The sequence below is a fragment of the Gymnoscopelus microlampas genome, assembly GCF_963454915.1.
Source record: "Gymnoscopelus microlampas genome assembly, chromosome: 24".
Lineage (NCBI taxonomy): Eukaryota > Metazoa > Chordata > Actinopteri > Myctophiformes > Myctophidae > Gymnoscopelus > Gymnoscopelus microlampas.
The window spans coordinates 12339493-12364980 of record NC_139961.1 but is presented as its reverse complement, the minus strand read 5'-3'; the positions used below and the strand labels follow the sequence as shown (position 1 = coordinate 12364980).

Below are 25488 nucleotides of genomic sequence, written 5' to 3'. Positions count from 1 at the left end.
GCCATGTTGATGTTGACGTGTTCAGCATGCGAGATATGTACGTGCACGGTGTTTGGGGAGCCTCGCCCCTTCCCCAAACACCGTGCACGTACATATCTCGCGTGTTCAGGATGAATGGATGACACCTGTCTGCATTTTTTCATCGAAGTCAACCAATCTGAATCTTCACAGTAAAAGCCTCGCGTTCAAAGTAAAGGCCATCCAGGGTCCTGGTGAATCATGACCATTAAACGTTTTATTCTGTGAAAAAAAGTTTTTGAAAACGGCAAAACAAAGGGTATTTATTAAATATAGTATATCATATCATTAAATATAAAATTAAAAAAAATCACAGAAAAGAATGTTTTATGGTCATGATTCACCAGGACCCTGGATGGCTTGATTCTAGGCTTAAATGAATTGATATAAATATTTTTGGAAATGTCAATGGGAAAAATGCATTGAGTATTTTGAAGTGGAACCAGAAAATGGCCGCCACTGCTATGCCCTATAGTATGACGAACGGTGTCACTTGCAGGGGTGTAAAGTAACTAAGTACAGTTACTCAAGTAGGCCTACTGTACTTAAGTATAATTTTGATGTATTTTTACTTTACTGGAGTTTTTCCAATTTTTGGTTCTACTCCACTACATCTCACAGACAAATATTATACTTTTACTCCAATACAACTATTTTAAAACTTTAGTTACTTGTTACTTTGTAGATTTTGATTATTATTACAAAACATACATTACTCACTTCAGCCCTATTATACATTTTATACATTAGAAAACTTCTGAAATGGGACATTCTGCATAATGAGTACTTTCTACTTTTGGTACTTTAAGTAGATTTTGATACCAATACTTTTGTACTTTTACTCTAGTAAATTTTAAATTTCGGACATTACATTGTAATATTATTACATAGTATTACATTGCAGTATTGATACTTTTACTTAGCTATAAGGGGTCGTGCAACGCTTTGTTAATTGTAGATCAGTCCTTTTTGCCAAGTGACACATACCATGATGGACTCAATTCTGCTTAATATGATGCATAGGCCTTTAGAAATATCAGGAGTATCCAAACAGAAAATTATATTTTCATAAAGGTTTTATAAAGTACCAGCCAGTATATAGTTTGGAATGTGAAAAGATACAAGATAAGACTTCCAGTGGGCATGTCCTCTCAGGTGTCTGCCCAACAACACCCAGAGTGGATTTAAACAAAATACCCCCACCTGTCTTAGATGTGTTGCTGTGTTACTATGTAGACAGCACGGTTTGTGGTCCAGGTACATAAAACACACATTTTATAAATGAAAATAATGCATAACAAAAACCTGATTCCAACAATTCTGCAACTCCATTTATTAACTTAACCATTCCATTACAATCTTAACAATGACACAAAGAGGAAAAAGCTTTGCATAGAGAGAGAGTGTGGAGTGGAGCACTGGATAGACCTGGGGCCAAATATGATTTGAAATGTTTCCAAATGCTGTGGTTCCAAAAGTGGGTACGGTGATGCTGTTACAAATGGATCCTTATAGTTCGGTAACTCTGAGAGTGTACAGATGGAACCCCATCCTTCCGGGTCCATTTGGTTCCATCTATTCACTCCCAGAGTTATGGGGGTCCTTTGAAATGAAGTTTAAGAACCACTGTTGATGAGCAGTAGTAGTTGAAAAGATTTCCGATGCAATTTGATCCTCGTCTAACCCTTAGAGACAAGACACAGACAGGCCGTCGCCAGTGATGGCATTTAATGGAAAACAACAGAAGTGCTGACAAACATTCTTATAGAAAAGTGACTTGGACTGTACAGAAATAGTGCTTAGTTTGTACACGTGAGGCAGCCATTCTAGAAGTGTTGGTGTTTTCGAAGGCAGTGGGTGCAGTATGGGGAGGGCGTGGCTGGACTGGCATACAGACCGAGACTGGCATAAGGCCCAAACCTTTGGTACATTCTGTGGGGACAGAGGGCAGGCCAGTATGAGTTCATAAAACCAACTAAAACTTTAAGAAATGAAGGGGTATCTTGTACATTTTCAGCGGTATTTTTCCTTTAACTACGAATTGTCCACACAATTGTCCGCAGCATCCCCTTAGATTGATTTATAAAATAAGCTAGTGTTACATTTTTTTCCCCTTACAGCTGTGCCCAATTTTGCTCCCCTAAAAACGCCAAACACATTCAGAAATAATGCGTTGGACAGCTTTATATTAGAATACATTCTAAGACTGTAAACAGAGACTACAATAGGTACTAGGACAGGTTAGTCATAGTCAGTGATAGATCCACATTGTCTAGAAACCTGCCGCGTTTGAAATGTGGACTATATAAACTATAGTTATAAAGTCTGACAGCTATAAAGTTATGTTGTCTTTGTCTGTTGCCTTGTTTCAGTGATAAAGCAGAAACAGTCCGACACACATCAATATAAATGCTTCATTGAAAATTTCTCATCAGTCACAACTTTGGTTTGCATTTTGCGTTCTCTATAAAAATTAAATAAGACAGTATCTCGTGTCAGCTAAATAACTGATATATGAATATGACAATAAATTGACAGTTGTAACTCATTGTGGCAGTGTGGTCAGATGTTGGCATGGTTCTGATGCTCGTGCAGAACAAGAAGTATATGTATGTAGGATAGTACAAAAAAATGATTCACTGCAGGCTCTATAAAACATGATTTCTTTCTGCTGTGTGTGTGTGTACACATGGGTTTCTATGAGACGCTCAGTATACAAGATATTCATGCATTTATTATTCTGACATTCAGATATGTTACTGTAGTTGATGTGTATATTGTACGACTGTGCTTAAGATGGCTGCCCTCTTGACTCAGGACTGTGAACACGGCAAAACAACCAGCTTAAAATAGGTTACATCAACATAAAGATTAATATCGAGGTGTTCTACAACTGATTAACCCATTAAAACCAGGAAGGCATCTGTGTCAATTTATTTTAACCACTTTAACCATTATTTTATCATTTTATACTTTATATATAAGCTCATAGTGCGTCACTTCGTGCCGCGCTATGAGCTTGTAGATCTGCTATTTTTGATAAATCGTGAAGATTTGTACGAATCTTTAAAGTGAACACTTTTAACTCTAATCTTTGCTTCTGGGCCTGGAACAAAAGATATTGAGATGGTGGTTGGCAGCCAAACATACAGTATATAATTGTGGGGGTCCTTGACATGACAAGGTTTGAGCACCACTGATATAGCAACGACAAAAAACAAAGTTTTTACAGAAAACTGAATTTAGAAGACATTTGTAGAATCAGCCTCAGGTCTTAATGGGTTAACTGTTGAAACGGTGCAAAACTGTAACAACTACATAATCGTGTCAAAAGTTCACCTCCCAAGTTGTCATATCAAACGTGTAATGGATTACATAAAGTACAGTGTGCGTGTGTGTAATCAAACAGGGTCTCAGCTTTTCAAATACAATGTGTGTATAAGTGCTCTGGACAAAATACACAAGCAACACATGCTAACATTACAAGTTTAAGGAAAATTAAACCTCATAAATGACCATGTTTAAAGCGGGCAAGTAAGCTTATGACAATAATTAGAGTAAAGCATATTACAGATGTGATGAAACAAAACAGAATTTATATAATTTAATATAATATTTTTTTTAATGTCAGTTGATGTATGTATGAGCGTGTTGGCTTACACGGTTGGAGTCAGTTCCTTTGCATTTCAGCGAGTGGATTTGTCTTACAAATTCATATTGAAAAAGGCGAACCACAAAAGGCTCTCATTATCCAATCTATTAAGAAATCATCGGGAATAAATTCCCTGTTATTAGGTAATAAATTCGGTTGCAAGATGAATCTGAATGGACCGACTGAAGCGATCCTGTTTGGATGCCATGCATTCTTGCAGCTGGAACTGAGTGTGGCGTATGAACAATCAACATTCAATAAACTTTCAGTCAGAACATGAATTATTTGCAATAAAACTGTACAAAACAGACCTGGGTAATAATACAAATTTGTGAATCATTCAGAATCCCAAAGGTTGATTGACTGTGTCTTCCATTCTAAGTAATTGAAACGTAATGTTCATTACTTTGGGACTGAAATTATATGGGGGAAAAACAATTTGAAAGGGTGTAATTTACCAATTGACCCAGGTCTTATATGTTTACATTCATATACACCTCGTTGCCATGTTATTACAAAATGTATAAATGGAAATACTGTAACAACAATACTAAAGCTTTTTTCTAGACTGTCTAAAATCAGTCAGAAAATTCAGGTGCCACAGATTAGAAAGTTACCTCAGATGGTAACTCAAAAGGCTTGTACTGTCCACAAGAGTTTATTTTACCAACACTGTCCACAGGAGGGAGCCGTGGCTTAAAGGAGTAGTTCACCCAAAACATGACTATCAATTACACACCCCATGAAGCATTGAATTCATGGAGATTTTTTTGTTTTGTCTCCTTCCTGAGCCAATTATTTGATGACCGGCGGAAAGATGCTAATGTATCCGGTAGGAGACTCAAAGGAGTCTCTTTGAGTCTCCTACCTGAAATACACCCGGTCATCAGATTATTGGCTCAGGAATGCAGCCAAAACAATTGATAGAAGTCATTTTTTTGGTGAACTATTCCTTTAATGTAGTCAAACTGTTCCTGAACGTCGGAGACTCAGCATCACGGCAGTTCAAGTTTGTCCGGTGCCAGGCCCGTGGCGCGCTATGCGCATCTGTTGCCAAGTCGAACGGAGCAATATCTCTGCCACCACCACTGTTTAACACAAACACTTTCCTCTAAAACATAAAAGTTAAAAGAAAAGTCTGTATCGCATCAATCTACTCAACTTGTGCAATTTCAGTCCCTAAACGTAAGTGTGTGGAAGCTGAACGAGCTTTGAGAGTGAGATAGGCAGTGAACTGCTGTTTTTCTGTTACATTGTGCTGCGCTACCCGTGCAGTGACATAAAGTGGATGAGGGGGGTCGTTTAACCTCCTGGTCCCACGCAGAAGGTAGGAAACATCCCCGTCTCCCGTCCGATTGGCCAGAACCTTGCTGACAAAGCTTTTCATTCCCTTTGCTCTTAGGCGAGAGTCTGGCGAGATAGATGTGTTTCAGCGGCTCCGGAGGGAGACTCCCGGGAAAATTCTTCAGGGCAGTGTAGCCATTCTTCATTATTCAGAATTATTATTACACATACATGCATGTGCATGTGAGAGATACAGTATGTGCACGTGCAGAGAGAGAGAGAGAGAAAAAAGGTGTGTAATTAAATACACACCGCTTTAAGTGCCTTTAACGCTGCACACCAGTAACCAGGTCAATAACCTGTGGGGTTTCCCTTTGCAGGTTCCAGGGTCACCCCTTTGAAGCTGTGATCTAGCACATCATGTCGAGACCAAGGGAAACCAATTCAGATGAGGGGTCTTCAGACGTGCGTCCAGCTTGCTGTCCCACACAGCAGTTCTTTTGAACCTCAGAGCCTCATAGGATGAAGGCTGAAGGTCGGTACTCACTCCAGACCAAATGTACTGGTCTCCTCCACCGCCGTCAGCATCTTCTCATAAAGCATGGAGAAGGATGGGTATGGTGGCAGGTCCAGCCGGTTGAAGCAGGTATGGGCTCTGGACAGACACAAAGACAAAGGCACGCACGCACGCACGCACGCACGCACGCACGCACGCACGCACACACACACACACACACACAAGGTTTGTGTGTGGTTAAGTGACGCAGAGAGACTTGCATGGATTTTTTAACATAAGATATTCGCACTTGCAGAATATTTAGAGAAAGCATGGGACAAAGAAAACTTATATGTGATGTAAATTATTTTTGGGGTATTAAACACATTTTTTTTTTTACTTGTGCAGTTTCTGTTTCCATGAAGTGAATGTGATATTGTTTATTTATCTTATCTTATCACAAGACACGAAAATAAAAATTCACTCTCTCACACAGACACACACACACACACACACACACACACACACACACACACACACACACACACACACACACACACACACACACACACACACACACACACACACACACACACACACACACACACACACACACACACACACACACAGCGTGTCAGTTTAATCTAATTTAGGCTGCACTAGCCCTCCTGTTTTCGTACCTAGAGGGGCGAGAGAATGCGTGTGATCCCATTGGTCCACCAATCTGTCCGTCAGCCCCCGCCCCGTCAACACAACATTACGAGCGACGCCCACTGCACTCTGGTTGGTTGGGGAAATGAAACACTTCCTACAGTATATCGGGTACACCGACGCGCTGGTCCAGGCTTTTATTTTTTTAGCAAAACTAAACAATAAAAGCCTGGAGCCCATCGAGGCTAAATCTAATTTAACTCTGAAGATCTATCTAGCTGCATGTGAACTGCTGTGCTGCAGTGAAAAACACCTGCTCACCTTGGCAGCGAGGAGATTTTACCCCACTTCTCCACACAGAACCGGCGGGGTCCATTGCTGCCTCGGAGCGCCGCGAAACCCTCGTAGGGGATGCTGGAGGTCCCTGTCACAAACTAGAGAGAGACAGAAGGAGAAAAAGATAGGTACAAGGTAACATTAAGAGAGGCAGAGACCATGGGGGAAACAGAAGAAGAAAGGGGAAGATAGAGGGTATTTTCAGTATTAAAAGCTCTTTTATCCCATTCAATCCGGAAACACATCTCTGTCATTTTAGATTTCTTTGGCTATTCAAAAATAGCAGATATACAAGCTCATAGCGCGGCACTCGGTGCCGCGCTATGAGCTTGTAGATCTGCTATTTTTGAAACATTGTGAAAATGTGTGCAAATCTTTGAATATATATATATATTTTTTAAGCCAACATTTGTAACTCAAATCTTTACTTCCGGGGGTCCCTGGGACAAAATATTTTACAAATGTATATTCACAATTCACAATTTTTCAAAATGAGCAGATCCACAATCTCATAGCGCGGCACTCAGTGCTGCACCATGTGCTTGTATATCTGCTATTTTTGAATAGCCAAAGAAATCAAAAAATGACACCGATGCGTTGCCGGTAGGGGTGTCACAATACGATACGATACGATACACGATATTGGGCTCACGATATCGATACGATACGATATATGGCAGCTTTTTATTATGAAAATATATGGGGGGGGGGGGGGAAGCAAACGCAAACAACTACTTCTTTTACTATTATTGCAACAAAAAAAAACGCATTGCAATATATCGCGGGACGATATATCGACACACCCCTAGTTGCCGGTCTTAATGGGTTAAGACAGGGCGTGACAGCTGCCCACTCATCATTCGTTTTCAGTGACCAGGTATTCCTAAACGAAACCTCAGTAAAACTATGCCTAAACCGAACTTTATTCCTAAACGTAACCTCAGTGAAACTATGCCATATTACCCTAAATAAGGTCCAAGAAATGGGAGGTGAGTGTGTTTTGGGGCGAGCGTTTCGGTTACCCTGTACAGGAGCTGCTGTCCATGCTGGCACACAGTGACACCTAAATGCAACATACCCCACTGATGTTATTACCCTCAGCTGCGCTTATCCATCCACAGTATAACACGTCAACATTTGTGCTGTGGAAAAAGGTCTATTGAGGATTCATGATGCGTGCGCTTTCTGTTCTTTGTGTTTTGTTAACATGATTAGAGCTTGGTGTTTTTGTCCCCTTCAGATGAGTCACGGGGAATCTCACATAAAAGGCCCTTCAGTGAAAAAGACCTCGGTAGCATTGACGTCAATTCTGTGCTTTGGGAGTACGCCCACATCCTTCTATTCTTTTGACCAATGGATGCATTCTGACTTATGTTCTGACAATTGTTCTGTCCTGAAATAATAATACCTAGAAATGATACATGGCAAAGTCATTACATGTTTTAACTGTGGAATCATTATTTAGTTGGATTGTCTGCCGACCCATTACATAAACTGTAATCTTTTAACCATCCTCCACACAAGGTGATCTAGACACTTTTTACATGGTGCAGTGGTACATCTAACATTAGAGTGAATTATTGATAAACAAGAATAATTGACATTGTCTCTATTGTGTCCTTTTAGTTATAAAGAACAAAGCAGTTGCACAACAAAGTTGCGTTTTAATCAAATGTATAACGTTTTGACAGAAAGTATCTTCTTTAGGGTATGATACTATAGTGATTATACTCAACTTGCATAGTGACTATGAGTTGTGTGACTGCTTTGGTCTTTATTAACTTTGATATTTTCACCATGGTTGGCACCTCCGCAATACTGATGTGCGATCCATTCATTTGACATAGAACTGATGGAACACAAGCGCATGCAATAAACTTCCTCAACATCATTCCTCAACAATGACTTGGTGAAGTGGGATGCTAACCCATGGACAACATCTTCCACTACAGAGAACGAGGCTACTTAGATCATTGTTTCTCAAAGTGGGGTCCGGGGACCCCCAGGGGTACTTGAGGGGGTTCCAGGGGGTCCCCAGCTAAATGATGGATAGGAACCAAATGGACCCTTATGGGTCTGTAACTCCGAGAGTGTACAAATGGAACCAAATGGACCCTAACAGGTCCATTTGGTTCCATTTGTACACTCTCAGAGTTAAATTAACATTGATTTTACAATATAAATTGGGGTCCCAGGGATAGAAATGCCATTAAATAGGGGTCCGTAGCCTAATGCATGTCAAACTGGGGGTACTTGAAATAAATACATTTACGGCTAGAGCCGTAAGAATCTTCTCTTATGGGGGTCCCTGGCTTATCTTTTCAAATGGGGGTCCGCGAGCTAATAAGTGTCAATTTGGGGGTCCTTGACATGAAAAAGTTTGAGAACCACTGACTTAGATGATGTTTCAAAAGTCTTATGCTAACAAACAGCCAGAGCTAAAGGATATTCATGTCATGCTCACAACGAATCCATAGAATGCAAAGAATCTTCCTCAAAACCTGCAAAATCCTCCTCAACAAAATAGTGTAATGTTAAATTGTGTTATAACTTAAACCCACGCACCTGCAGGAGCCTGAGTCTCTGCTCATTATTGAACCTCTCCACCGCCCCCCAGAACCACCGGATCACTATGTGGCTGTCATGGTAACCTACAGGGGGACACAGAGACAGAATGGAACCACGGTTTATTACAGTAGCAACTTGATAAAGGCCTGAACATTCAAGATTTGACCAGTTCAAAACCTAAACAAAATTATGATCCAAATCTGTCCAAATCTGGAAACACGTGTGCATTTTGAAAACTCTCTGGGACTCTCCACAATCTTGATCGGCATCGGACGCAGAAAATGACAGTCAGGCTCTAATTGTAATGTTCCAGAACTTGAAGTTCATTGTATGGCATTGAATGATCAACAGAGAAGACGTCCCTCCATACTGTACCTCCTCTGTACTCTGTGTTGTTTCTCCAGTCGGCCAGGTCGATCTCTGCAGTGCCGGCAATCACCAGCTCCAACTCCCTGGCATCAAACACAGACACCAGCCTGGCATCCACCACCTGGATAAAACACACACCCCCACGTATTTAGAATGTGCACTTGATGATTCTCAACCTAAGGACCACCAGTTTGATATGCTTTATACCATTTTTAATCTCTGGGACCCCGATATACACTGAAAATCCTCAGTGTTTATTAACTCTTGGAACCAAATGGCCTAGTCTATATTCTCAGAGTTACATTATCTGCAAAGGTCCATTTAGGACCTCTGGTGTTCCCCAGACCTGACTTTGAGAAACAGTGAACTTGGGTAAGGCACAAGCTCAAGTTCTATCATATTTGTTTGGATCTCACTGAAACTCATTTTTTAAATAAGATTTTGTCAAAATCAAAATGTTGGCTGTATTGTGTTCTTATCAGTTCCACAATTCCCATAATGGTACATACAGTATACACACCTGCCGAATACAGAATATAAATCTAGGTTTGAAGCTTGTAATTGTAGACTTCAAACATGAAGTATATAGAGTATATTGAGTTAAGTTTGTCAACATCACTCACACATGACATGGCTAATTCTGCGTGCAATTGTTCAACTTTGTAAACATGGCTTGATGACAAGAGTGTCTACTGTATGCTTAATAAAGATAATCTAATAATTCCGATGTGAGGGGAATGGAAATCATGTCGAGACCACAAAGATTGTAATGCCTGATTTATACTTGGTTACGTGTCGTGTCACGCACCGAAATATGCTAATTTACAACGTGAGCAAGCGCGACACACTGTGAGCTTGTAAATATGCATTTTTTTTGTGCGCGACACCAGTATACAGCTATGTATGTATCAATCACGCTTTAGTTGCTTTGAATGTGCTACTCATATGAAATCAAATATCACCATACATAATTAATCCAAAACAGTTGGAGAACAATTCAAGGGGTAAGTCTTATGATGGTAACTGTGTGTTAGTAAAGTCTCCGGTTCAATCCCTGCAGTCCTTGAAGAAACATTCATTGTAATTCACTCTGTTATTAGTAATACTATATTTCAAGCTTCAAGTATTTTAACCCATTTAGACCCGGAAAGCCAAAACGTTGTTATACCTTTCAATCTGGGAAAGCATCTGTGTCATTTTAGTTGTTACTATATATCGTCACTGTCGGGCAGAAACCTTGTATCTCCAAGTTTCAAATCTGTATGTTTTTTCCCCGCAAATTAAAGCCCTACTTCATCAGGCAAGAGCGTCGCACAAAAGCCGATCTACAAGCACACAACGCCTCGCATCTGCTTTTTTCACTACCTTAAATCCTTTTTTAAATACAAAAAAAAGGAACGGTTTTGGACATACAAGGTTTCCACCCGACAACAACGATATGCAGCAACATGATTTAAAAATTATAATAATTTGAATCAAAAATAAAAGTTCTTCCGAACATGTAGGTTAGGATTTAGAAGGTGTTTTTAGAATCAGCCTCAGGTCTAAAGGAGTTACATATAACTCCTGAACAGACAGAGACACGCACACATGCACACATGCACACGCACACAGTCGTACCTCGTAAAAGCCTCTGACGAGGCTTTCTGTTTGCTGCACCACGCCCCTCTCTATCCTCCACTTCACCATGCGTTCTATGTATTCCTTCTTGTTCTTCTCCGAGACGGGAATGTTGGCACCGCCGGGCTTCAGTTCCCTCTCCGTTATCTGCAAGAGAGGCAAATACACACGTCAAAGGACAGGACACGCCAACTAAGCACCAGATTGCCAGTACCAAGCACACTGCACTACAGCAGTACTGCCACAGAGATGAATTACATTCTACACACAGTCTACTGCCATTTTACTCTGTACTGTACGTACCGTTTCACTGTTGTGTGCATCTACAATAATTAGGCATTAGAGATTAGACCAACAGATGGCAATGCAATATGTGGATGTTAATGATTAACGGCTTAACCGTTAACCGAAAGCTGTAATCAAGTAATACTATCAGTTAAACAATTCATTATCATTATTTTCTATTTTTGTATTTTTTTGTTCATTAGAAATGTTTTGTGTTTTGTGTTTTTTTTTTTTTTTGTCCTGTCTCTTAACTTTGTATACTACTGTATTTATTTCAGATCTTGTACATGTACATGTATTACTGTTTGTATGTCCGGCCTTATGGGGAAAAATGTTGGGTGGTTGGGGAGGACTGGGGTGGGGTAGATGGGAGAAAATATAAAACCGAAGAGTTGTTTAAATTTTTGCAAATGTGAATACAATGCTCTTTGAATAAATGTTGCTTTAAAAAAAAAAAAGAAATATTTTGAATTTTTTGAAGCGAACATTTGTAACTCAAATCTTTGCTTTATGTTCCAGGGGGTCCCTGGAACAAAAAAAATTGAGATGGGGTCCGCGGCCAAATACATATCTAAAATACATATCTTTATGTTTTCTAAATCCTAACAGTGTTGCTATATCAGTGGTGCTCCAACCTTTCCATGTGAAGGACCCCCAAAATGATATGTATTTGGCTGCGGACCCCCATCTCAAAATATGTTGTTCCAGGGACTCCCCAGAAGCACAGATCGGATATACAAATGTTCGCTATAATAAAGTCCACGAAAAATGTCCACGATTTAAAAAAAAATAGACACAGAAATCTCACAGATGAATTTCCGGTCTTAATGTATTAAAAGTACCAGAAGGACTTTGGAGCGCTCGTTTTAGTTTTTTACACTCTGAGTCTCACCTGTCCGAAGACCTCTTCGTTGACGGTGAAGGTGAGGTCCAGCATGTCGTCGATGTCGTTGTCTTTCATCCACTGCAGAGACTGATGGAACTCCTCATCCAGGTACTCCAGGTCGCTCAGCTCACACAGACTAAACGGGGGACACCACAGTTTGTTCGTCTGTACTTGATCGTGTGGGTGTGTGTGTGTGTGTGTGTGTGTGTGTGTGTGTGTGTGTGTGTGTGTGTGTGTGTGTGTGTGTGTGTGTGTGTGTGTGTGTGTGTTATTAGGGCTGTCACGATTAAAGAATTTAAGTTGACGAGTTAATTGTCATATAAATAATTGCAATTAACGATTTAATTGTGTTTTTGGCATTGAACATCGGAACATAATGAATAACATTATTTTTTTATTTGCGTTCGCCTTTGAGGCTACATAATCGAAAAACGCACAGGGCAGATATGACAAATAATTTAAATATACAAAGAAATTACTGACATATTTAACAATTGTATACTTTTTAAAAAGTAGCTGAAATAGCTGATCTACAAACTTGTAGATCTGCTATTTCTGATATTTCTATGGACATTTTTCAACATGGAAATGATTATGACGATGATGCAATATAATTGAGATTATCTAAAATAATTGCGATTAGGCGAGTATCGAGTATGTAATAATTGTGTCGATTTACAGCGATTTATGTATGGCTTAAATGGTCCAGTCACTAATCATCGCGCAACTTGTTGTGAGCTCGGCCATTTTCACTTTTTGTTGTTGTTGAAAATACGACATGCCCATTTAACATGCCCAAAACCAGGAAGGCAGATCGAAAGTGATTAAACAGCAAGGTAACAGAAAGACGGAGCTTCTAAAGAAGGCTCATATGGCAGGAATTCTGTCAGCAGTTCACTCTAGGTCAGTGGTTCCCAAACTGGGGGGTCCCCAACTTATTTTGGGGGGTCCCCAGATGATTTGCTTAATGTGCAACATTGTTTTCTCACTCAACAGTAAACAAACCAACATACAGCATAAGTGTATACAGGGTATCTGCACATTTCTTAAGTGGCAATTTAAGGAATTTTAAGACCAAATTGGTCAAATTGTCAAATATTACATAAGTAAGAGGCAAACATTGTTGCTTTTCAAGGTGGGGGGTCCCCAGTACAAATATGATCATTTTGGGGGGTCGCAGCCTGAAAAGGTTGGCTCTAGGTGACACTGCTGTCCTGGAGTCATTTATTTTTGGGGACATCAAGGAATTTAGGCATGGCAGCCAAGGCATTCAGGGCCAATGATCCGCCATCATAGTTTCACACAGTGGTTCTGGTACAGTACCTGTACATGCACTAGAGCATTGGTTCTCAAACTGGGGTCCGGGGACCCCCAGGGGTACTTGAGGGGGTTCCAGGGGGTACCCAGCAAAATGTGTTAATATAGCATCACAATAATTATGACCTTTTATACTTTTGCTATTCAAAAATAGCAGATATACAAGCTCATAGCGCGGCACCGAGTGCCGCGCTATGAGCTTGTAGATCTGCTATTTTTGAAAAATCGTGAAAATTTGTGCAAACCTTTGAATATATATATTTTTTTTAAGCGAACAGTTGTTGCTCAAATCTTTGCTTCTGGGGGGTCCCTGGAACAACGTATTTGAGATGGGGGTCCGCGGCCAATTACATATGCTAGGGCAGAATTAGCCCGGTTTCCATTGGTGATGATAATGTACAGTATAAAAAACTGGCATCTTCGGTGATGATGTCTCAAAATAAAAGAAGGAGCGAGACCGTGTGAGAGCGTGGGGGGGGGGGGGGGGGGAGGGGGGGGTGTACATACATGCGCAGTAGGCCTTTGTAAAAGGGTCTAGTGAAGAAGGCGTCGAGCAGGTACTGGTGGATGAGAGCCAAGCCTAGAATACGACCGCTGAAACGAAACCTGAGACAGACACGCACGCACACACGCACGCACGCACGCCCACGCCCACGCCCACACATACACACACACACACACACACACACACACACACACACACACACACACACACACACACACACACACACACACACACACACACACACACACACACACACACACACACACACACACACACACACACACACACACACACACTTGCATGATTGTGTATTGTTTGACAGCTTAAATTACACAATATAATTGATTTTGTATTTATTTGTGCGTGATGTGTGTGTGTGTGTGTGTGTGTGTGTGTGTGTGTGTGTGTGTGTGTGTGTGTGTGTGTGTGTGTGTGCGTGCGTGCGTGTGTGACGTGACGTGCGTGTGCATAAGGCGCGTCTCTCACCATTCATGGTGGTTGTCTACGAAGGCAGACATGGGGCTGATCTGGACAGTGTAGGTGTCGTTAGCAGAGTACTCAAACAGACCATAATAGGGGTTGAACAGCTCCCGGGACACCAGGAAGAAGAACTCCCTGGACGGCCCGCTGTAGTCCAACCTGGAACACACACACACACACACAGTACCACAAGTAAGGAAGTATCCTTGGGAACCAACGTTTCTTACTTACTAACAACCACAAGGCCACTGAGCCTGTTTAAAGCAGTTCACAGTTTTTCACACCTCTAGGTGAGGTGTTGTGACAGGGCAGCAAACAAACAACTACCGGTACTTTCATGTGGGAATATTGTGTTATCTTACATAATATTATTGTTGCTGCTGGGCAGAAACCTCATATCTCCATATTTCAATTCATGTTGTGTGCCCCCCCCTGTAAATGAATGCCCTACTTCGTTATACTAACTACAGTGTCACACAAAATAGTAAATATGTGAGCTTGTAGATCTGCAATCTTTGCTCTTTGTGAAAATGGAATGAATTATATTTCTATCCATTCCATTTTCCAGCTCTGTGTGGTCTTCCGCTTGCTCAAAACGCTTGCTGAAAATCAGACACATTCGCTGGCACCATTTTCTGCAAGTGTTTGCTTACCCTCCCATACACGCACACACGCACACGCACACACACACACACACACACACACACACACACACACACACACACACACCCCTTCCCAAATATTCAGTGTTCCACCTCCACAGAGCTAATACTCTGCTCTCTCCTCTCCATACCATGTCTACAAATAAACTCACACCTCACTGTCCTCAATAGCCCACCTCCCCCTCAAATGCCTCCTGTCCTGTCCCTGGACGCCCCCTATACTGACCTCCCCTCCCCTACGAGGCTGACATAGAGCCTGCTGCGCTGCAAGCAGTGCCGCTTTAGACTCCACAGGGGCCCTACGCAGGATACGGGACACATGCACGCGCGCGCAGCGGGAAACCCGGAAAAAAATCGCGTGCGCGCAAGGGACACATGCACGCGCGATTTTTTTTCCGGGTTTCCCGCGGATAAAGTTACTTTTTTTGTTACTTTATTTCGGTTTTAGTGTGCTGCGCAGCCTGCGCTGATGTGAACGCAGTAATGCACGTTATTTTCTGCTGAAGGGAGGGGGCGGAAAGGGGGCCTCTTTGATCGGCGGGTAGGCGGGGCCCCACGCAACCTGCGTAGTGTGCGTGTAGGGAGAAGCGGCCCTGGCTGCAAGTCTTTACAATTAGCGATCAATCGACTTGGAGGGAAAATACTTTCTTTCTTTCTTGTCATTAGGCTACAGAAAAGAGCAAAACTAGCAGATAAACAATGTGTCACAATGTGATGTGTTGTGAGCTTGTAGATCAGCTATTTAGTTTTAAACAGGCTTAGTTAATCAATATAAATGATTTAGTTGTAAAAAAATAAAATATTAGACAATATTTGGGTCAATTCGTTCATATAAGAAACAACATAACACGCTTCTCGATTATTCAATTAACCCAAAAAGAAAATAATCGATAGCTGCAACCCTAAACCCCTCCTCTTAACAATACTAACCCCTCCTCTTTACCCTAAACCCCTCCTCTTAACACATTACCTGCCAAACCGGGTATAACCGTTGTTTAAAAATACACCCGTTTACCGCCAACAACGGTTATATCCGTTTTTCAAAAAAAAAAGAAAAGAAAAAGAGATATCGCGATCCAAAGATTTCTAGCTCCATTCACTCCTTGGTTAACTTATTACTTTAAGATCCTGTATCTCGGCTCCTGTGTACTTTTTTTTTTACCATGTTATTTTGGGTGAAACATGCTATTTTCAACTGGCTGCAATTATGGAAGGGATTACCGCAATCGGATTATTTTTTTCCGATTCTACGAGACTCCTGTGTGTGTGTAATGAGGGGATCACCGTGAGGACGGTGATCACGGAAAATATTTTGTGACTACTTAAAAAATGGTTAAAAAAGGTTAAAACAATGCTGGCAGTGGGGGAAGTAAAAAAAAAAAAACCTCTGGCGGGGAATATGTTAACAATACTAACCCCTCCTCTTTACCCTAAACCCCTCCTCTTTACAATACTAACCCCTCCTCCCCTACGAAGCTGACGTAGAGCTTGCTGCGCTGCAGGTCTTTCCGGGAGTAGCACATGATCTGGTTGAAGGCATCCTCCAGCAGGTGGTCCCGACGGATGATCAACCTTAAAATACACGCACAGATGGCGCACACAAACACACACACACACACACACACACACACACACACACACACACACACACACACACACACACACACACACACACACACACACACACACACACACACACACACACACACACACACACACACACACACACACACAAAGAGAACATCCACACACACACACACACAAAGAGAACAGCCAGGTTGAATGTGATGACATACTATACACACTGTCCGTAGGGTTGAAACAAATGTATACAATGATTGAAAGGAAATGTATAGAATACAATTGTAGCATTTGAATAGTGAATGATGTTTTTAGTGATGTAATAAACTAAAGCATACTGTACACACACACAAACTCTCTCTCTACACCTACTTGAGCTTCCCCGGGCCTTGACCATAACCCTTGGTTTCCAGTTTCCTGTAGAAGTTGCGTAGCTTGGCCTCAAAGTCTCTCTTGTAGGGAGCCGGGGCTCTGGCATTGGCTCTCTGGGTGCCTGGAGGCACACATCACATTATCACATAGGACATAGGAGGTCTTGAATGCTGTGTTTGCATTGCATTCAATTATCTTCTCAATTCGCTCTGCTTCCTTAACCCTTTAAGACGCATTTCCAACGTACAGTATAACGCATACATACTTTAGTATACACATACATTGCCCTCTAAAACACTGCTCTTGTCTCAGTGCAATAACATTATGGGCCAAGTGAAAAGTTTTAGTTTTAGTCTTAGCCTTAAATAGATATGTATGTTTCACCTTTTGTACCTGTTTTGTACCTCTGTTTTTGTATTTATGCTTTGTTTTCCCTGTGTAATGTAATGTAATGTACTCAATTGTCTGCTTGTTTTTATGTTTTTTTGTGGGGACTGCGGATGTAAATGAGCATCTTTGCTAAATCCGGTGTATTTACATTACATTGATATGTATTAATATGCGGCGTCCAAATAAACAAATAAAGTAAGTGAAGTACTATATACAGTACAAGCTCACAACGTGTCACAATCTGCTATTTTAGCTATTTTTGAATACAAACATTTTTTATAATCTGTTTTTCTCTGTACTAAGAGCACATGCTGCAGTGTGGGAGTCATTTGTGTCTCAAATCTTTTCCAGGTCTTGAGTCGCATTTCATATCCAGCATGTGGTACACTGTCTGACACCATCATATGACCAGTATAAAACAGGACACAAGTGGTTAATTCACAGCCATTTTTAGACTCAGAGTTAAATTAACATTCATGATTTTTGTCCCTGGTGGTACACCAGCAAGATGACTTTCTCTGTTGCAAGTGACAAAACAAAGGTCAACGGCAACTGACTGCCCCCTTACCCGGTGAGTTCTGTGGGGAGGAGACGGGTGACGCTCGTGGTGACTGGCAGTAGCTGGGGTGCAGCAAGGCATGCGGCGGCACGTACGACATGACCTCATCTTCAAACAGGCTGCAAAGGGGCGCACGCACGGCACACAACACACAAACAGATGTTAACGCTACACAGGTAAAACTACGCAGCTTTCTCCATTTTCAAGGAGAAGGGAGACACAGGAAACAGACGTAAGAAAGCTTCACCTGAGCAGCATGACGAGGTCAGCGTCACCTGACAGCCTGGCCAATCCCGACGCTCCGTCTGCACGGATCAGCTGCACCTTCTCCCTGTTGTCATGGCGATGCAAGAATCTGTTACTATGTATCCCACAATTCTTTGCACATCGTGCGGAATGCATCGACAGTGTGTGTGTGTGTGCACGTGTGAGAACAGGAATTACTATCTTTGTGGGGACCAAAGTCTCCGCGAGGATAGTAGATCCAAAATAAAATAAAATAAAATAAAATAAAATAAAATAAAATAAAATAAAATAAAACAAAATAAAATAAAATAAAATAAAATAAAATAAAATAAAATAAAATAAAATAAAATAAAATAAAATAAAATAAAATAAAATAAAATAAAATAAAATAAAATAAAATAAAATAAAATAAAATAAAATAAAACTGACATTTATACCCTCAAGCAAGAGTTGTGTGTGTGTGTGTGTGTGTGTACGTGTCAACCTGAGTGAGTAATTCCGGCTGAACTCGGGCTGTCTCTCCTGCAAGATCTCATAGATGTTGGGCTGACGGAGGAACGCCACAATCTTCTCATTGTAGGCTATAAGAGGATGGGATGGACACGATGTGATGTCAGTGTCTTTCGTGGGTGTCTCAAAGAAAACCACACCTAACAGGTATACTAGAGAAACAATTAAATCCAGGAGGAAAGGCCATGTTTCTCAAACTTTCTAATTTCAAGGACCCCTAGATTGGTACGTATTTGGCCACGGATCCCCATAACTCTGAGAACATGCAAATGTAATGCATTTGTACACTCTCTGAGTCACAGACCTGTAGGGTCCATTTGGTTACAAACTAATCAATCGTTTTCCTGGGGATCCCCTGGAGCCACATCATTGGACCCCTGGGGTTCCCCGGAAGCCCACTTTGAAAACCACTGCAGTTGGGGACATCACCTGGAGAGCAGGAAGGTGCACGGCAAATTCCACGACAGTCCTGGCAGTAGTTTTCGAGGTGTATCGTTTGGGAAGCAAAGGCCCTTTGACATATTTTCAGATGGGTTAACCCATTAAGACGCATCTGTGTAATTTTAAGATTTCTTTGGCTATTCAAAAATAGCAGAGATACAAGCTCATAGCGCGGCACCGAGTGCCGCGCTATGAGCTTGTAGATCTGCTATTTTTGACAATTTTTTAAAATATGTGCATATCTTTGAATATATACATGTATAGTTTTTTTTTTTAACTCAAATCTTTGCTTCTGGGGGATTCCGCAAATGTCTTCTAAATCCTAACCGTTTTTTTTTTTTTTAAACTTATGTAGCCATAATCAGAGATTCTGAAACTTTTTCATGTCAAGGACCACCCAAAATGTATTGTATGTAATGTATTTGGCCGCGGAACACCCATCTCAAAATATGTTGTTCCAGGGACCCCCAGAAGCAAATATTTTAGTTAAAAACGGTCGCTTAAAAATATATATATTCAAAGATTTGCACAAATGATCACTATTTCTCAAAAAAATTGCAGATCTACAAGCTCATAGCACGGCACTCGGTGCCTCGCAAGTCGCAATGAGCTTGTAGATCTGCTATTTTTTGAATAGCCAAATAAATCGAAAAATTACACAGATGCGTTCCCGGTCTTAATGGGTTAACTGTGTGTGTGTGCGTGTGTGTGTGTGCGTGCGTGTGTGTGTGTGTGTGTGCTGACTTACCCACTGGCATGACGTCTTGGTACTGCCCCCTGGCGGCAGAGTTGAAAGTGCTGGAGGGCCGCGGTAGGACCGGGGGCCCGGCATGACGAGCCTCCTCGCCCACCTGGGGGGGGGGGGAGAGGATGTTACACGTAGAATGGAGACTGAACTGTCCAACTGGTGCGTGCAAAAAGGTTCCTTTGGCACATCTGAGAATATAACTGGGTTATATACTATATCTCAGAATGCCTATAGGTTTGTGAGTTTATGCGCGTGTTGTTTCTCACCAGTCGGCGTGGGCTGACCTCGCCGGCGCTGTGGCTGCGTTGGCGCGTCAGGTGCTGCCGGTGGGCCAGGAGGATGGCGGGACGCGTGCTCTGCACGGGTAGCCTGGGGTCGATGAAGGACGTGGCGCGACAGTTGTGATCCACGAAGAAAGGCTGCGAGGAGACGGATGCGCACACGCACACGCACACACACACACACACACACACACACACACACACACACACTTAACCATTTAAAACCTGAGGTCTACAAAATGTCTTCTAAATCCCAACAGTTTTTTTTTAAAACACTTATGTTGCTATATCAGTGGTTCTCCAACTTTTTCATGTCAAGGACCCCCAAAATGATATGTATTTGGCCGCGGACCCACCTTCCCACCCCCATCTCAAAAAATATTTTTCCAGGGACCCCCCAGAAGCAAAGTTTTGAGTTACAAATGTTCGCTTCGAAAAGATTTCAAAGATTTGCAAAAATGGAAAAAAAAAACAGATCTACAAGCTCATAGCGTGGCACTCGCTATGAGCTTGTAGATCTGCTATTTTTGAATAGCCAACGCTAAAATCTAAAATGACACAGATGCTTTCTTAATGGACCAAACCTGTCATTCTCAAAGTGGGGTCCGATGATCCCAGGGGTCCTTGAGGGTGTACAGATGGAACCAAATGTACACTCTGAGAGTTATGGGGGTCTAATGCATTGGTTCTCAAAGTGGGGTCCGGGGACCCCCAGGGGTACTTGATGGTGTTCCAGGGGGTACCCAGAAAAATGTGTAAATATAGCATCAGAATAATTATGACCTTTTATACTTTGGCTATTCAAATATAGCAGATCTACAAGCTCATAGCGCGGCACCGAGAAAATGTGTGCAAATCTTTGAATATATATTTTTTAAAGCGAACATTTGTGACTCAACTCTTTGCTTCTGGGGGGTCCCTGGAACAAAATATTTTTAGATGGGGGTCCGCGGCCAAATACATATCATTTTGGGGGTCCTAGGCATGGAAAAGTTTGAGAACCACTGGTCTAATGCATGCCAAACTGGGGGTCCTTTTTCAGAACACACACACACACTGACAGAGCCGATTCTCAGTTCTATGTAATGTGGGTTTATAAGTTCTATTCATATTGTTAATGTGTTCAACTAATTAATCATTCAATTGAATAGATGATGTATATTCTTCTCCTTATGTGTGCAGGAGCCAGAGACTGCATATTAGGTGGTTTGTTATCGTTACAGCTACAGATGTTTACATAGTTTCCTTATCTCTAAGTCCAGCAGAAGCTTGCTGTCTCTGTCTCCTCTGCTCTGCCTGCTAACTTCAAGTACTGAGTACTCACAGTAGTCTAATACTTTTGAGTACTTCCTAAGCCCCGCCTCCTGCTTAACTGTATCTCCTTCTCATGTTGCTATATAAACCAATGTAAAAGTATTTGTACTCCAGAAATGATTCAGGTCAAGCTGTACATTGCTCCTTGCGCAAGTAAAAAGAAGGAGATCTCCGTTGTGTCTGTGTCTATCTTATTCCAATGTGTGATCTGAGCCTAAGGTGTTTGTAAAATGATAAAGCAATCTATCATTACAATGGTCCTTCGAGCCGGATGTCAGAGCTGTTCCAAGAAGAGTAAGAAGGAAGACGACGCTGGAAAAGTCTGCAAGCAGCCAGGACCCGGATCCTGCAAAAATCCTGGAGCGTGAATTCGATCCAGGTCGGCGGTCAAATCAGTCTAACATCTGCTCTTCAAGGAACGGCCGACGGCATTTGAACGCTGATCACACAACTATAAGATAGCACGTAAGTGTGACACATTTGTGTTGTCTATATAAGCGCAATATAGACATGTGCCTAAGCACTGAATAGTCAGTGAAACCTTAGGATATGTTGCTATGTTTTAGAAGCAAAAGAGTGATTTATTTCCTGCAAATTGTATACTGTAGTGTGTATGAAATCACAGATATTGACAGACGTGCGTCATCACTATGTGTATCCAAAACGCGATCTGAGTGAGTTATCCGGGTCTAACGATTTTCTCTCCGCGGTCATCACTATGTGAGTGAGCCGTGAGCACTTTTCCGGATCATCTTCTAGAATAACCCACGAGGTATCTATATTCAGTCTAAATCTAGAATAACCCCCATTTCATTCTAAGGGGTGTTCGGTCTAGATTGGATGAGAGTACTCTTGGGTGTTCGATGAGAAATCCGTTGGAACGTGGTGAAACTGAATGTGTTTATATTGTATGTTTGTGCTTAATATTACTAAAAGATCCTCACTACCGTGAGCACCTTTCCGGAGAAATCCGTTGGAACGTGGTGATAGTGTATATTAAGATGTGTTATTAAGGAATGTGTGAAGTGCGATTCAACCAGTATACAGCAGTGTAAATAACGCTCGAAATAAGTATGAATGATAATCACGGTGGTTGAGAGACGAGGTCTGTTTGGGACAGTCGCGTGGACTGGTGATTTCTGTATGAATCTATGAATGAGAGTACAGTGAATGTGTGTGGGGATCCCCAGGGAATATGTGTATGTTCCTGTAGAAGCCTATGAGAGATTGTGAGGAATGTTCAGTGGAATATATGTGAATGAGAGAGAGAGAGAGAGACTAAGTGCGTGAGTGGATCAGCCTCTCTGTTGTGTGACTGTGAATGAATAAGATTTTCAGTGTCTGTGTATGTCCTCACGAGTATAGGAATACAAGTGAATGTGTGTGTGTGTGCATGTGTGTAGGTTAGGGGGTTAGGCTCCCCGATCCCTGCACACAACAGGCGGCAGCGGGGTCGCAAGGCTCCCAGAGCACGTTAAATACCACATATAGTGCTGGGGAGTGACTGAAAGGCCCCCGTGTTCTGTCAAGGATGAATTAACATCCTAGCTGTGTAAACAACCGTCTAGTCTGCGTGGGTGTCGCACATGGCAACATTTTGAACGTCACAGCGTTGAAGTGTCACCTGGGGGTTTTAGTAAATGTTGTGATGTGTCAGGCACTGCGTGGTAGGTGGACGACAGTCCACACCTAGCAGAAGGTGCAGTCTTGCGGGACGGCCTCTGTGAAAAGGCAAGGCTGGTGAAAACGGTTAAAATTCTGGTTCCCGTAGCCAAGCGGGGCCAGGACAAGACCGTCGGTTTCCTGCCTGAGGCGCCAACCACGCCGACAGGTAAGGGGTCGCTATCGACTGGGTCACCGGCCGGTCGGGTCACAGGTGACATTAAGACCATGCGATGCCTTTGGAAGGTATGCTTGGCCGTCGTGCTCGGCTCAATGTACAGTCAGGCCATCACAAGCTCAAAGCGACCGCCGCTTGTGCAACAGTTACTAAGCGAGTGATGCTCCTGTGATCGGTGGGCTTTGAAAAGAAGACGCCGGGAAGCAGGAGACTTGAATTCTCTATCCAGGGTGACCTGGGTGTAGACCTCAAGTGGAAAGGGGTCTAGCCTAGGACTGCGTCCCGGTGCAGGAGGCACAGGAGTGGGGAGGTCCGAAAGACTTAAGCGTGAGGAATGAGGGCGCTTTTAAGACAACCTCCGAAGGGAGGGGCGGGATAACCGACCAAACGGTCATCATCTCAGAAGCCACATACTAATGAAGCCATCAAACACCGTGTTTTCCATGTCAGATGACATTAGTTCTAAAAATGCCAGTGATGTGATGTTAACACCTTAGTGCCCTCCAGAGAGCTTTAAACCACCCTGTTTGTAACCAGGGGTGGGTCCCAGGTCAAGGGAGGGGGAGGTGGAACAGACAGCTGGGTACAAGTGGGACAATGCTTAAAATGAGTTGTCAATTCATGATGGTCAAATTAATGATACAACCGGTTGAAGGTTATTAAGTGATATAACCACTGCTCACAAGAAAGCCACACATTTTGAGAGTGATAATGTCCTTTTTCCTATCCTTAGGTTTTTTCAGCATTATCTACAATCGTTTATATCATTATTGATCAGGATCAATTGACATTTTAATAGTCTCATCATGTGCCCTGATAACAGCTTTGTGCTATGCTCTGTATGACAAAGTGCGAAAAGCGGATAGCTTAAGTACCAAGGCCACTGAAAGCAAAAGAGGCAAGTGATTAATGAAATCCTGATGTCCATTTTGAAAAAGCGGAAAACAAGAAGAATGTGAAGATTAATAAATTTGATCAACAGGAGGGAAATGACAGAGCCGATTCTCAGTTCTATGTAATGTGGGTTTATAAGTTCTATTCATATTGTTAATGTGTTCAACTAATTAATCATTCAATTGAATAGATGATGTATATTCTTCTCCTTATGTGTGCAGGAGCCAGAGACTGCATATTAGGTGGTTTGTTATCGTTACAGCTACAGATGTTTACATAGTTTCCTTATCTCTAAGTCCAGCAGAAGCTTGCTGTCTCTGTCTCCTCTGCTCTGCCTGCTAACTTCAAGTACTGAGTACTCACAGTAGTCTAATACTTTTGAGTACTTCCTAAGCCCCGCCTCCTGCTTAACTGTATCTCCTTCTCATGTTGCTATATAAACCAATGTAAAAGTATTTCTACTCCAGAAATGATTCAGGTCAAGCTGTACATTGCTCCTTGCGCAAGTAAAAAGAAGGAGATCTCCGTTGTGTCTGTGTCTATCTTATTCCAATGTGTGATCTGAGCCTAAGGTGTTTGTAAAATGATAAAGCAATCTATCACACACACACACACACACACACACACACACACACACACACACACACACACACACACACACACACACACACGCACACGTTGTGCTACCTTGCCCATGTGGTCGTGCTTCATCTCCCAGCCGCGCGGCAGCTCCAGCTGTTTATTGGCGAACATGTTGAGGAAGGTGACGAGGTCTCGGTTGTGCTGGTAGCGCTCAAAGTGGTGAGTGTCGCGACGCACTTTACTGATCATGTGCTTCAGACATGTGTTGGCGGTGAACATACGATAGGCACTCTGCAAGGAGAGGAGAGGACATATTCATAACATATTTGAATTGGCTATATGCACGGCAGCCATATTCGAAGCAGAGCCTTCTATTAGAGAGTTGCGCCAATGAGGGGTCAGAAACAGCGTCGGTCACGTGGTTCATGTAGCTGGAAATAGTGACAAGGAGCCGTCGACTTCAATGCATTCCATGAACTTCCGGTTTAGGGATTTGTCACTATTCGCCAATGTATGTATATGTAGAAGACCTGGCCCGAAGAAGTGAACGGAGTTGGCGTAACTCTCTAATAGATGGCACTGATTCGAAGGAATTGGGCCT

At 42.1% G+C, this 25488-nt stretch overlaps 1 protein-coding gene across 6 annotated transcripts in view; it reads right to left on the bottom strand.

Moving 5' to 3' along the window:
• Positions 1-1327: 1327 nt before the first annotated feature.
• The window catches only part of LOC311040414 (E3 ubiquitin-protein ligase HECW2-like), a 64526-nt gene continuing 40365 nt past the window's right edge, over positions 1328-25488 (bottom strand). For all 6 annotated transcript variants that reach the window (XM_084050689.1, XM_084050690.1, XM_084050691.1 and 3 more), the window contains 16 exons: positions 24993-25178; positions 20243-20395; positions 19977-20079; positions 18762-18858; positions 18279-18362; positions 18041-18150; positions 17083-17203; positions 16588-16701; positions 14474-14626; positions 13990-14088; positions 12172-12301; positions 10995-11141; positions 9381-9495; positions 9003-9088; positions 6423-6535; positions 1328-5609 (listed from right to left, as the gene is read on the bottom strand). In XM_084050689.1, the coding sequence (XP_083906815.1) occupies positions 5498-5609; positions 6423-6535; positions 9003-9088; positions 9381-9495; positions 10995-11141; positions 12172-12301; positions 13990-14088; positions 14474-14626; positions 16588-16701; positions 17083-17203; positions 18041-18150; positions 18279-18362; positions 18762-18858; positions 19977-20079; positions 20243-20395; positions 24993-25178 (1923 nt within the window). In that variant the 3' untranslated portion in view covers positions 1328-5497. The remainder of the gene's footprint in view (positions 5610-6422; positions 6536-9002; positions 9089-9380; positions 9496-10994; positions 11142-12171; positions 12302-13989; positions 14089-14473; positions 14627-16587; positions 16702-17082; positions 17204-18040; positions 18151-18278; positions 18363-18761; positions 18859-19976; positions 20080-20242; positions 20396-24992; positions 25179-25488) is intronic.